Source organism: Chanodichthys erythropterus, chromosome 22 (genome assembly GCF_024489055.1).
Source record: "Chanodichthys erythropterus isolate Z2021 chromosome 22, ASM2448905v1, whole genome shotgun sequence".
Lineage (NCBI taxonomy): Eukaryota > Metazoa > Chordata > Actinopteri > Cypriniformes > Xenocyprididae > Chanodichthys > Chanodichthys erythropterus.
In genome coordinates this window covers 3706437-3721380 of record NC_090242.1, presented here as the reverse complement: position 1 = coordinate 3721380, position 14944 = coordinate 3706437, and the positions used below count along the sequence as shown (strand labels likewise).

General features: G+C 35.0%; 2 protein-coding genes across 2 annotated transcripts in view; one reads left to right on the top strand and one right to left on the bottom strand.

Annotated features, from left to right (window-relative positions):
* rnf145b (ring finger protein 145b) overlaps positions 1-9392 on the bottom strand; it is a 31043-nt gene extending 21651 nt beyond the window's left edge. Inside the window, exons 1-2 of the mRNA XM_067376996.1 lie at positions 9219-9392; positions 7755-7972 (exon numbers count right to left, since the gene is read on the bottom strand). Coding sequence (XP_067233097.1) covers positions 7755-7938 — 184 coding nt within the window. The 5' untranslated portion in view covers positions 7939-7972; positions 9219-9392. The remainder of the gene's footprint in view (positions 1-7754; positions 7973-9218) is intronic.
* A 3707-nt stretch (positions 9393-13099) lies between these two features.
* The window catches only part of map4k6 (mitogen-activated protein kinase kinase kinase kinase 6), a 46272-nt gene continuing 44427 nt past the window's right edge, over positions 13100-14944 (top strand). Inside the window, exon 1 of the mRNA XM_067376989.1 lies at positions 13100-13345. Within this exon, the coding sequence (XP_067233090.1) occupies positions 13253-13345 (93 nt within the window). The 5' untranslated portion in view covers positions 13100-13252. The remainder of the gene's footprint in view (positions 13346-14944) is intronic.

Genomic DNA, 14944 nt, shown 5'->3' with positions numbered 1-14944 from the left:
GTGGCAGAAGTGGCATCATGTCGCTGGTCGGCAACTCACGTTAAAATGCACGATGCATGGTCAGAATAGGGTTCTACATCAGAACGCCGGCTCAGTATTGGCCGACGCCGCTCACGTGAGCAGCCGGCCAATAATGAGTCAGCGTTCTGACGCAGAACACAGAAGCTCTGCACAGTGTTTAAAATGTGAACAGCATAGGAGACTGATAGAGAAGAGAAGAAATCGTTGAATAAAGTCATAATTTTTGTTATGTTTTTTTTTTTTTTTGTTGTGATACAAAAAGTATTCTCGGCACTTCATAACATTAAAGATGAACCGCTGTAGTCACATGGAATATTTTAATGATGTCTTTACTACCTTTCTGGGCCTTGAGAGTGGTATTAACATTGAAGTCTATCGGAGGTCAGAAAGCTCTCAGATTTCATCAAAAAATATCTTAATTTGTGTACTGAAGATGAAGGAAGGTCTTATGGGTTTGGACTCTGGAGTGACATGAGGGTAATTAATGACAGAATTTATTTTTGGATGAACTAACCCTTTAAGGTTTAACGAATAATAATGAAGAATAATAAACTAACTAGGGCTGCACGATATATCGCATGAGATTTTCACGCGCATTTCGTCAGTAAAGCCGGTTCCCTGATTACCGTTAAATCTCCATCACCTGCTTTCAAATGGAGTGGCATTTAATAGACAGAGCCGTAGATCACTGAAAAGCCACGCAATATCGCGTTCATTATCGAAGGCGATTCATCTGCGATATGAACGCGATATTGCGTGGCTTTTCAGTGATCTACGGCTATGTGTATTAAATGCCGCTGCATTTGAAAGCAGGTGATGGCGATTTATCGGTAATAAGGGAACCGGCTTTATTGATGAAATGCGCGTGACAATCTCATGCGATATATCGTGCAGCCCTAAAACTAACACATTCAACTAACACAAAGCTCATTGAATTCACTGCATGCCTCTTTCAGGCAAGTAAATGACATTTATTTTAATTAGAGGATTCGTTCTTAAAGGAATTCACATCCTTGTCACTGGATTTTTAGCAGGTTTTTTTTTTTTTTTTTCTCCTCAAGGCTATACACACAGAGATAGAGTGCTGGGTAAATGGAGTAATCAAAACTGCATTTGCAATGCAAAGTTAACTGGCAACTGGATAAAATCAGACACCAGAATGTACTATTAAACATTTACCAATCCTTTCATTTCATATAGATTGAACCGCTGTAGGACATGATGCCAACTACAACACATACTTGTAAACGCATGATCGAGTACACAATATGTTTCTGCTCATTTACTCAATTCATGAAACTTTCGTTGTTGAAATGAAAACATTTAAACGGTGGCTGTCATAACTTATGACAGATTTATTCAACATTAAATACATTTAATCAACATTAAATTGTCTTACATTAAATAAGACAAATGTTTTTTTACAGTATGAAAACCACTGATGATTACTGCTGAATTAATTATGAATAGAATTTAAAGGATATTTTCAGCACAAGAAAAAACTTGGCACAGCACAGCTTGCACTGAACTGTATTTTCATCCATCTTGTCAAAGTGAAGCCAGACATCACTACTACGTGACTTTGAGCCCATTCTCTCGCTTCTCACGTCTTTTGTATAAATAGTATTTTGTGTTAAACAGGTTGTTTTTTTTAAAGTTGGTGCATGAAGTAAAGCTGCTTTTAATTTTCAATGATGACTGCATTGTTAGGAAATATTATAGACTTAATAACTTTAATTATAGGCCTTTAATTCATTGTATAATAGACCCAAGTTAAAAATATTTTCTAAGAGGAGCTAATAGCCTAATCTTTTCTAATCCTCACAGCACATCAGTTATGCAGTGACGCACTACGAAATTATTGTGGAGGAAAATATTTTTAATATTAAGCAGTTAACTGCCAAACCGCATGATTTGTTGCTTCTTCACCGTGGTAAGAAAAAAAAATCCCGTACCGTCACAGCCCTACTTAGCACACAGTTATCTTTGTGTCCCTGTAACATCTGTGTGTGCAGAGCATGTTTTCTCTGCAGCTGGCCTTACTGTTATCAGACTGAGAAGCCAACTTTCATCCAAGCATGTGAATATTCTTGTTTTTCCAACATGAGCATGTGAAACGATATAAACACAACCCTACGCCGACTCAAGTGTATATACATTCTGTACGATAATCGGTGCAGCCTGCTTAATTTGAGGTTTGTTTTGTTCACTGTCTGAGCTTAAATGCTTATTTTTTGTTTACACACATTATTTAATGTTCTCACCTAAAAGAAAACCTCAAGATATGTTTATTATATATTATATAATCCTTGTTATGTATATTGCCTAATCATAAGCTTGTTCAGAAATGGTGACAAAAAAAAATAAAATTCTTATTAACCTGTTAACTGTCACCCCCACTTTTTTTTTAGACAAGAAAATGCACTATCCAAACTTAAATGGATGTAATTCAAGAATACTTTGGAGTATAGACATAAGGCTGGTCTTGTTTTAAAGATGAAATTTGGCAGATAGATGTGAAATAACTTATGTAAGTGAAACAGAAAAAGTTATAGAAGTTTAAGTTTATGAAAATGTAAAATGTAAAAATATATTTTATATAAAATATATATTTTACAAAACAAGTTTTACTCTAAAACTGCAAGGAAATCAAAGCCAAAAAACTGAACAAGTTTTGTTCCAAATTTCAGGTTGATATCTCAAAAAATGAGCTTTCAGTAAGATTTTGTTTGGGCGCAGTACCACACTTTTTCACTAGATGACAACCAAGCTCCATTAGTGACTATATAAAGGCACCTCCATTTCTATATATGGTTTTAGTGATCTGAACCATATATTTCCATAATTTTCATACAATTTATGAAGTAGACATCCTATATAGATGTAGTATGGGAAGTTTGGCAGAAAATTGATATGAATTCAGCCTCCAATAAACAAAAATAACATGAATGTGGGTTATAGATCGCTGCCACAATCATAATTGTATTTTTTTTTTCTATTAAAAAAATTCAGACCTTTTTCTCTCAAAAAATTGAATGGATGTTATCTTTTAAACTCTTGGCATGAAAACAACCAATCTTTAATGATTTTTCATGTTCATCGCTATTTCAAAATAAAGGTCTGAACATGCCTTATGAGTATGAAAATATGCTTGTTGCAAATTGATAAATTACCGCTCCTCTGTAATTTATTTTGAAAATCAGTCACCAAATATGTAAACTAGAGATTCCAAGCTGTCAAATGATATATAGTTTGTCAAGATTAGTTTAGGTTTAGTATAGAATATTACGGTTTTAGATATGTAATGGCTGTGGGCCCACCGGTGGGCCCGTGACAGTTAACAGGTTAAACTTAATTTAAATAAACAAATTATCGAATATTAATCCAAATATTCCAATTCAATATTTTTTCAAAAATGCCCATCCCTAATAGTTACACATTATACAGTTACGGATGATTATAGCATTACACTATATTTGTAAACTCATTGTCACAGAAACTTCTCTCTGCTCTGAATGTTTCCCATCAACACAAAAGCTCAAAGGTTTAACTCTTGAGAGAGAAGAAATTAAAACAATCACTGCAATTTGATTACTGTAGTGTAAATTATCTGATGTACTTCTGAAATAATATATTTTTTATTTTAAAGTGCAGGTGAATTACAAGTGCAATATATTTGTCTTAGAAATATTATATTTGTTTTATATCATACCCCCTTCAGAGCTATCAGGCCTGAAAAAAAAAAAAAAAAAAAAAAAAAAAAACTTTTAAATTGTATGCATTAAATGCTGCACCGTTTTTTCTGAAAACAGAATGAATACGAGAAAATGATATGAAATATCAAAATACTTCAAGTATTGTGGCATAAAAATTACGGCATTTTGACAACATTACTGCATAGCTAGACTCTTTATTCCACATATGAAGAGTAAGAAAAATCAAACTCTCTTTATATCATTCAAGTATCCTCCTCAGTTTTTCTCTTTCCTCATTTCCTTTGACAAACAAAGCAGGCGTTATGACCCAGAACGGACCTTAATTTCAGCTTGCAGTTCTATAGTTTAATTACTGCTTTAATGAATAACAAACTAGACTGTTCCCATCATAAAAAAATATTCCCAACTTCTGACTCTGCGTTTCCACTGGCCCATTACACGAGGACTCCAGCCAGAGCACAAACACTGCACTAGCACTGTGCTTTTCTTCAGCAGAGAGCACAGCCAGCCAAGAAAACAAGTGTGCGCACACACAAAAGACATTGAGTGTGGAAGCATTACTAGCACAAACCATGAAGATACAATTTAAAATTGTATTTTTACATTTTGTGAAGAAAATACACACGTGACTCGCCTGCACAAAACTCGCCAGGGTGTTGCTGCATTGGTATTATGGGTGGCCCACCCACCAAGTCTAGATGTGACTCAGATCCATCTTTGACTGTGTTCCCCATTTTATCATATACCAGGTATAATTCATAAGTCTGATCAGTTATAAAAGTAATAACTGCACCATTTGAGCCATCATTCATGCTTTTCCCCATAATTAAAGGGATATTTCACCCAAAAATGAAAATTATCCCATGATTTACTCAACCTCAAGCCATCCTAGATGTTTATGACTATCTTCTTTTAGACAAACACAATCGGAGATATATTTAAAAATATCCTGTGTCTTCCAAGCTTTATAATGGTAGTGAATGGGGGGCCACATTTTGAAGCCCCCAAAAAATGCATCCATCCATCCATCATAAACATAACCCATATGGCTCCAGGGGTTTATTAAAGGTCTTTTGAAGTGAAGCAATGAGTTAACTATAATAACTAGCTTCCTGCAGACGGCCATACGCATTGATTTGCGACTGAAGAGTAACCCCTGATCTGACGCATGACATAGTGGCAAACGCAAATAAAACACTGGTCACAAATTTGAAGTCTAAAATTATTATTTTTAAAGAGAAATGTTGGATTTCGATATAAGAGAAGAGGAGCTTGAGTTTGCTGCCCAGCCCTATTTGTTTGAACCACGAGAGACATCTAAGCTTAGGCTACTCCTACATCATGTCGGGGGTTACTTTTGTGGCACAAGACGACTTGTGCAGTATGCGTACGGTCGTCTGCCGGAAGCTAGATATTTTAGATTATGAAGTTTTAAATATGGATATTTTTCTTACAAAAACCCATTGCTTCACTTCAGAAGGCCTTTATTAGTCCCCTGGAGTCATATGGATTATATTTATAATGCATTTTTTGGGGGCTTCAAAATGTTCACTAGCATTATAAAGCTTGCAAGAGCCAGGATATTTTTTAAATATATCTCTGATTGTGTTCATCTGAAAGAAGAAAGTCATATACACCTAGGATGGCTTGAGGGCGAGTAAATCGAGTAAAAAAAAGATAATTTTTGGGTGAACTATCCCTTTAAAGCCCAAAGTTAAGAAAACCAATGCCATGTTCACACAGCAGGGCTCAACCCTTTTCTACTGGCCTAGTCGGGCCAGTGGTTCAAATTTTTGTTGTGGCCCCGCAACAAAAAATTAATAAAAGTAAAAGACAAGAAAATGGGCCTATAAAATAAGCAGAGTTATTGTTTTTGTTGTCTTTGTTACATTTAACCTCAATAAATAGGGTTATGACACCAAAAGCTTCTAGATTAACTCACTTATATTTTAAATATTGTTAGACAAATAAACAGTAAGTAATAAAATAGTAATAGTAGTAGTAATAGTAATAGTAATAGCTTTTCAAATTTTTCATGTAGGTTTAAACTAGGGTTGGGCGATGTCCCCTAAATTGGCAGTTGACGATGTTTGCAGTAAAACATTGTGATGGACGATGATATCGTCGGGGGTGGGGGGTGTATTTTAATTTTTCGTTATTATATAATTATTATTCATTATTTTACTTTATTACTTTATTTATCCGTTTGACGCATACGATCAATTGCCAAATTCAAATGTGCTGGTTTAGAGATGGGACGTGCGCAGCACTTTTCATATATCACAAATATGCAGTATTTTCAACCACATAATGTTTATTTTAGGTTTCGGATGTTTAAATACATATAAGATGTTGTGAATCCAACAGAACCTGCGGCACGAACTAACATGGCGACGCCCATAACGTGTATAGCTCAACTAACGCAATCATTATAAAGTTGTTTGAACAGCAAAACATCCACTTTCACATATTTGACAATCGGAATATCAGATATTTCATGTTATAGTTAAAAAATTTGTGAATATTTTGAATAAAAAAGGAAAACTGAAATAAAAGCAGATCATCAGTCATACAGCGCTGCGGTGTGTGACATGACAAGCAAAGACGCATCACCATGGAAACAATAAAGTGATAAGTTCTAAATAAAGGTCACCTTGAAAAACTCACGCTGAGGGGTCAGCCAGAATATTTTAAACTTACGTGCGAAGGGGTTATTTTATTTCCCAACTAATGACTCATCCGGGCTTGTGAGGGGAATAAAAGGGGCGGAGGCATGGCATCACGATGGTGTCTCTCCATCGTGATGTCGGTCAGCCATCGGCACAACCCTAGTTTAAACTAGATTTTCAGGTAGAGAAATTGTAATCTAATGTGTAACTATATAACTATAGAATAGATTAAACTTTATTAAAGTTAATCAGTCAAGCGCAGTTACAGATGCATAAATAATGTTTTTAATGTTGAAAATATAAAACATTAAATATTGTTATTTGAAAAAAAAAAAAAAAAAAAAAAAATGAAGACACTTTAAATGTGAAAATAAACCCGCCAGTAGGTGGCAGCAAATCACTGTTAATGAGCAAATGATTGAGATTCAACCGATTCATTCAAGCAGCTGATTCATTCAGGAAGTGTTGCTCAGAGACGCAAAACAATTCTGTGGAATTTGGAACTATCTTCGTTGCCGAAATACAGCGAAACAAACGATTTGTTATCTTAAATGTAAGTCACTTGATATTAAGTTCTTGTTCATTAAACTGTACGCTGAATAAAATCAATATCACATTTGTAATCATGCTAATATTTAGAGAAAAAATGACACTCTTTGTCTAAATCTTCATTCTAAATGTATTTTAATAGACTAAATCAGTGAAATTGCGCACTCTAAATATTCACGCGCACAAGTCTAACCTACTACTGTTATGTAGTGAATGCATGCGCTCAATGTGTGTGTTTGTGTTTTGTGTGTTTTAGTTTTTTGTAAAGTGATGGACATACTTGATCATTTCAGCTCGTTTTATCAACAATTACGATATCATAGACGATATATATCGCACACCCTACAGTAATCCAATCACTGTTCTCCATTGGAGCTGCTCCCGTCAGTTTTGTGTTTTATGCAAGACTCACTTACACTGCTCTCCAACCAGATATAAAAGCTGTTGTCAACTAATGAAGATTTGATGGATGAACTCGATTGGATTGTCAGGTGATAAGACTTTCATAGACGTCGCCATCTTTGTTGTTACTTTGGTCACCGTCGCTAATGTTACTGATAAGAGAAAACTGGTTTGACTGCCGTTTCACATTCATACAGACAGTATTTGAGACACTGCTACAAGTTGCTGTGTGAGAGACATTTCGAGACTCACACCTGTAAGTAAATGTGGTTGTCAATCCCAAAAACTGACAGTATGAATGTAGCCTATATGTCCTTGCGAACAGCATTTCCAGGTCAATGTCATTCAGTGCTTGTTGTATAGACAGGGAGTGGTTGCATGTTGTGTTTGGACCTACCGACATAATGCAGGTACAGGGCTATATATTTGTACTGGAAGAGGGGGTTATTGTTGAGACTGCTCCTCTGGATCTTCTGGAAGAAGGAGCTGACGTCCCATCGGTACAGCACCTCCAGCAGCATGATGCTCGGGATCCGCAGACCCACGTTCAGAACCGCTTCCACACGGGTCTTCATTGCCATGACCAGCAGGGCAACAAACAGGCCTGAACTTCAACTGAGAGAGAAACATAGCTTTGAAGATATAAATCATGATTTATGGCAAGAACATAAACATATGAACACTTAGCTGTATATTTTCTCAGCTGTATATTTGAAATTCCACAAAAAAGCCGGTTTAAGAGTGGAGTATTGATATGCATGAGTATAATTGTATGAGTTAGATTTATAAAAAAAAAAAAAAAGGAAAAAAAAGGCTGTATTAATTTGATTAAAAAATAAAAACAATACAGTCAACAGTAATATTGTGAAACTGTATTACCATTTAAAAAAAAACTTTTTTATTTGAATATATTTTAAAATGTAAATCATTCTTGTGATGGTAAAGCTGAATGTTCAGCATCATCACATGATCCTTCAGAAATTAATCTTATATGTTTATTTGCTGAAATGCTGAAATCAGTTGCTATTATTTCTGTGGAAACCATGACAGACTATAATTTAACTGTGGGAGAGAGAGATATTAAAGGGATAGTTCACCCAAAACTGAAAATCTCTCTCTCTCTCTCTCATTATATAATTATATTATCAATGTTGAAAACAGCTTGTGTGTGTGTATATATATATATAGAAATATATATTACACAAAAGCTGTTTTCCACATTGATAATACCACGGTTTCATATCTTAACGAAACCATGGTAATACAAGGTACTTTTAGTAAGTGGGAGAACGGCACACCTACTTCTCTTATTACCACATGATGGAAAACCACTAAACTTACATAAGATACTGATTTAGCAAACAATATAGTAAAATAATTGTGCTGTAACGAGCAAGTAGTGTTGAATTTCGAATCTTTAAACTCAAGTGGATTAGTTATTTTTATGCCTGTCGTGTTAAACGAGCTTGAACTCTAGTAACCCCGACACATCAACAGTCACACCGTTTAAAAAAACAGGGCGCTGATGAAATATTGAATAGATGAACCTTATATAAACTTATATTATACAGATAAGACGACAGAGTACAGGTTTAAACGTAAACCTGAACAATAGCGACTGACTTTCGTTTTCTGCAACGAGTTTGTGCTGACTAAAGGATATAATCTTAATGCTAATGATTCGTAAAACTTTATATATAATAGATTCAGTGGTCTTAAAACATTAGCGAATAACGTTTTGAGGTAAATATTTTAAACAGTAGCGTTAACTAATTATTATCTGCACAGCTAACAGCATTACAGAACTGTGTCCGTTATTCCCTTACAAACGCTTCGATAGTTGTAATATAAATAGACTTACGTGTTGTTTAATCACTTCACGCTGTTAGATTTCGTATTGGGCTGCTCCTCTGGGTGAATATAAACCATTTTAGCTCAGACGTCTCGACGTTATCCGTTTGTTACGGTCAAATTACAAGCAGAAGAGACGAAGCATCTAAATTCACTTACTCCATCGGGCAGCCATTACACACCGTTTGATTTTTCCACTGCGCATGCGCAATTTTGACCTAAGCTGAGCCACTAGAGGGCGGTTATCTCACACCAATTATACTATGGCGAAGGCTTGACTATAAAATATAGTTTTGTTGACAAATACAGTAGAGATTAGACAAGAAATTGCTAAGAAGAGAAAGGAGGAATGGGATCGAGGACCGAAATCGAATCTGATTCTTCCGCGAGAGCTTCCAGGGTAATACAAGGTATCTCTACGGATCTGTTATGAATATTAATTAATCATTGACGTTCTACGTAATCTTCCTGAAGCGTCGTAACGTCATTTATATTCATGAGCAAAAGATTCGTAATTTGCATTCTCAATTTCATATAGATTTGGAACAACCTGAAGGTGAGTAAATGATGACAGAATTTTCATTTTTGAGTGAACTATCCCTTTAATTCTGGATCTCTGTCAGACATAAATAATACATAATTAAAGTCCCCCTGAAATCAAAATTTAAGTGTTTTAGCTTTTAGTATGAATATGTTAGCCTTAAGGTTATGAATAAGCTGGTGTGTTCCAAAACAATGACAAAATTCGCATTTAGGAGATATAAGCGTTCAAAACTTACAGTCTCTCACTTCCGCTTAAATGAATCACGGATTTTGTTATGACATCACATCACACTTCAGTTTCTCGTCAAATCTTCGGTCCAATCAAATGCTCTCTAGAATCTGAAGTCCCGCCCCCTCCTACACTATAAACAGACACTGAAGCTGAGGCTGAAATCGGTCATTTGTTCACACATTAACTAGTTTCTATATGGCGAATGGCACATAGTGCACTATATAGAGATAAATATGCTTTCCTTTGACGTGAATGAAGTCCGTTTTCGCATTAGTGTCACATGAACCGCTGCAGCGCGAGCACAGTCTGCTCCGGTCCAGAGACACAAGAGCACAGAGTGGATCATATCCACGAGTCGGCTCAGACCACAAAAGGTATCGGACAGAATGCTGTATATAAGCGATATAAAGGACATTAGGAGGATAAATTGTTAGATTAAAAGGAAACAGAGGTTTTACAGAGTCTAACGGCTCTGGCTGATCTGTAACTTAAAGGAAACGCTATTGGCTATTTTAAAAAAGGGGCGTGGCTTTTTGATACATCACCCTGTCTTGTTTCAGTTGAAATTACCTCAACACATTGAATAACACTCTTCAGTGGGCCTTTAAGGCGAGACACTGCAGGTGAATAGGGTAAAAAAAAAAAATCTAATAGTTATCACCATACTTCCCCAGTGGATTGATTACAATAAGAATTGCAAACAATTTTTGTATTACAAATTTTGTAAAATTTTATTTTTAAATATGCAAATGAGGCATTATTTACTTAAAAATGCACTAATTTGCATACATTTCTAGAACAAAAATCTGAACATTGGATGAAGTCAGGTTCAGAATTTCTTTTTAATTATTTATTTATTTTTGACATATTAGATTCAAAGGTTTTTTGGGGTATCTCTTTTTATCACTCCATAATTCTGAAAATACTGTAAACAGTCAGAAAACAAAACAAAAAAAAAACATTTTCACAGTTTTTCTTTTAAATAAAATGTATATAATCTGGCAAATTATGTAGCCCATGAACAAATCCCTCTGTAAAAGCAGAATATAGATAGGAATAAAACGGTAAAGTTTGGTGAATGTAAGTGCTTCTGAAGTGGAGATATATGGCTCAGTGTATAGGAGAAAAATCTTATTTTGAGAAAACGAACTTTAAAATATGTATTGTAATTGAAATAGATAGAAACAAATAGATAAAGTGCCAAAAATTAAATGCTTAAAGTTGGATTTTGGATGTTTTCTTACCACTAGTCTGAAAAAAGAAAAACACTTTATTAAAAGCCAAAAAGCCCAAAATCCCAAAACTGAAAAAACAGCATTTTAGCCTTAAGTGTCTGACCTTATATAACAAATCTGTTAAATATTGTGTGAATAAATATTAAGGTGTCCATATCCTCCTGGGACCCAGGAATAGACTGTCTGCAGTGGACATTATATTTTAGTGATTTTCTCTGACATCATACATGTCACAGTTTTAAGTCTGGATGTCCTGTAAAGAGCACATTCAGGGCTTTGCAGAGATTTTTAGAGGTTTCATCATGACAACAACAACTTATTGGTCTTTAAATAAGACTGAAAATGAAAAGTATCACTCTTATGGAAATATGATTTTGTAATTATAATTTAAATCGGATTAATTTTCAAATTGTTTGTTATAAACATCTCAGGAACATGGGGTTTCTAATCAAAATATGACTTTATGTTACGAAACAGGGCATTGATTTCATACATGTCCACGGTAGAGGACACCAGGACTTAAATCATGTTTATCAGGCATTTTAGGAGATGCAACAAGTGAATAGCTAAAGAAATTATATATCAATATTCCTATTAATTATATTATTATAAAAATGTTGCCAATTATTACTCCCATTATTACACTTCTTTTTCATTACATGTTGCTCCAAGAACACATTAATATGCAAATTAGATTTAATCTACAGTTTATAGATAGCCTACACTGTATTGAATTGGAAAACCGATGTATGGCTATTTTACCCACATATTGCATAAAGTAAAATGGTATCAATTAATCCCGTTCTATCTTTCATAACATAGTTGAGAATCATCTTTATACAAAGTTTGGTTAAAAACAATCCTGAAGCCTAAAAATTGATTGATGATTGATGAAAAAATCCCATTGTTTTTGCCTATACATGTCATTTCATTTTTTAAACAACTTAGTCCTGGTATCCACTACAGAGGACATAACATATGAATGAAAAATGTTTCATTTGTTTCTTATGCTCTAAACAATGTAATGACGTGAACAAATACTAAATTCAAAAAACTCAGGAGGATACATTTTATTTAATTCATGTTCCATATAGGCTATTCAATTCATGCAAATATGGAGCAGGAAGCAGGAAGCACCCGCACAGTCCAGTCTCACGAATTAATATTGCCGGTAGGTGGCACTCGTACACTAAACACTGTTTTTTTTTTTTTAAACAACACTCAATTGTTGTTTGAATAAAAGGAAAATATTTATATTTTGTAGGCCTATTTGTTATAAATTGCATTATTGAATATCTAATATAACTTAATAGCATACTGATATCATATATCACCTAATTTTGTCGTCCATTAGCCTGTTTTAAGACTTGCTGATGGAAATTTATTTAGCCTATTTTTTCTTCCTCATTTTTTTTTTTTTTTTTGTCAAAGATTTTTAATGTCTAATATAAATAAGAATATAGTAAGATTGAGCATAGTAGCTATAAGCCTAATATTTTAGTCAAATGAAAAACTAGCCAATAGTAGGTCCCTTATAACTTAATTTAAACGTTTTAATCTAAAGTGTCTGCATAACGTTAGACGTTCCGTCGCGTTTAGCTGATTTTTTAAGCGTTGCGTTTTTAAAGACGTCATGTCAAGATCAGCGCGTCTTGAGACCCTGGCGTTGTTTTTCTAGCAATTTTTTATTAAACCATGTAGAAACTTATAGACTACAATCTCACAAATAAAAACTGCCTCATGTGTCTTTCTTGGTTTTTGTTTCTAAATTCATTTAAAGCAGATCAGCTCCACATTGTTTCATTTCGGCGTTCTGTGCCATCCTGTTGCGCTCTCGTGGACGCGTCTTGTGTGAACGCCCCCTGTCTTCAGCAGCGTGCGCACAGAGAGATGCGTTTGTCATCGCTGCCATGTTCACTCTAGTGCACTTGTTACGCGGATGTTGAGGAAGTGGTGGTTACTGGCATTGGATGAGTAGCTATCATCCGCTCTTGATTCAGTACCGTGAGAAAACGAATCAAATGCCGCGCTGCTATGGACGCGATCGGCGTGTCGCACACGGATCCGCTCGATGACTATGAGCTGATTCACCGCATAGGCAGCGGGACATACGGAGATGTGTTTAAGGTAGGACAACCACAAAAGTGTCTTAGAAAAACGATTTCCGTAAACATCTCGTGCAAATAAAACTCTCACGCTCTTTGTGCCAAAAGATGCAAATGCAATGACCAAAATCTTTTTCCAGATCTTTCTTTCTTTCTTTCTTTCTTTCTTTCTTTCTTTCTTTCTTTCTTTCTTTCTTTCTTTCTTTCTTTCTTTCTTTCTTTCTTTCTTTCTTTCTCATTACAGCAATGGTTAATATGTCAAATTACCACAGATTTCCCTGCTAACGAAAATATGTTATGAGAACGTTTTGCAAACGTTCCCATTGAGTTATGAAAACGTTATGGGAATGTTACTTTTATTAGTAACAATTAAAAAATGACAAACGTCCAACTAAAACATTTAAGAAAAAACGTCCCATGAGCAATGTACTATAAATCATGTTTTAAGAACATTATTAAAGAAGGAACGTTACTGCAAGAACTCTGAGAGAACCTTGCCAGAACGTAAAGTTCTGAGAACTTTGTTGTTCCCTGTTAGCTGGGTTAGTTGTATCCATGTAAATAGCATGACATTTTGGGTATTCTATGTTAACAACGTTAAAAGGAATGAATTAATACAATCATGTGTTGCTGCAAAATCTGTTTGTTGCTGGTCCAAGATGGTCTGTCAGCAAATTTTCATCTTACATTTTCCAAAACATTTTATCGCAGGGCATTCTGCTATTGAGAAAGATACCACATTTTAGTATCTTAGTTTTTGCAACACTGTTGATTGTGCTTTCAAACTGGAATAGTATATCTTGATATGTAATATATTATGAAAGGGATAGTTCACCCAAAAATGATTTTACTCGCCATCATTGTTCCAAACCTGTATGAGTTTCTTTCTTCTGTTGAACACAAATTTTGAAGAATGTCGGTAACCAAACAGTTGATGGACCCCATTGACTTCCATATTATTATTATTATTCCTCCCATACTATGGAAGTCAATGGGGTCCATCAACTGTTTGGTTCTTCAGAATATCTTCTTTTGTGTTCAGCAGATGAAAGAAGTTCATACAGGTTTGGAACAACTTACCCTGACAGCAACATAGTGTCGGCCCGATCCGGCCCACATCTGGTCCGCATGAAGTCCACATGTACCAGTTTGGTAAACTATGCCTTTAATATGTTGAAGGAACTAGTATTAACTGGCAATTTCACAGTGTGAGGTATGATGTGTGTACTATCTGACCATGTTACTACTATGACTTCAACTTTCACACCTCATTGACTTTGATGTTCAGTAACGCCCATGTGGCTCTGGCATGTTTAACACCATACAAAAACATGCGATTCTTCACACACTGTGGATCGCTTCTTCATAAGAGTGAAACCACCATATACTGAACTTGTTTTTCCTTTCTATGAACTGAACTGGTTATGGTTGCATAGCGTGTAACTGACGTAACAGGGTGTGCAAAACATTATCTTTTTTGCATATGAGGAAGCAAATAGTATAAAGATTTGCAAACTCTTGTCTGTATGCAGATTTTGCCATGCTGAAATGTTCAATGACCTTGTGCCCCAAATTGGGTGGATTGTCCATTTATATCACTCTGCCTGAACAAACATGAATC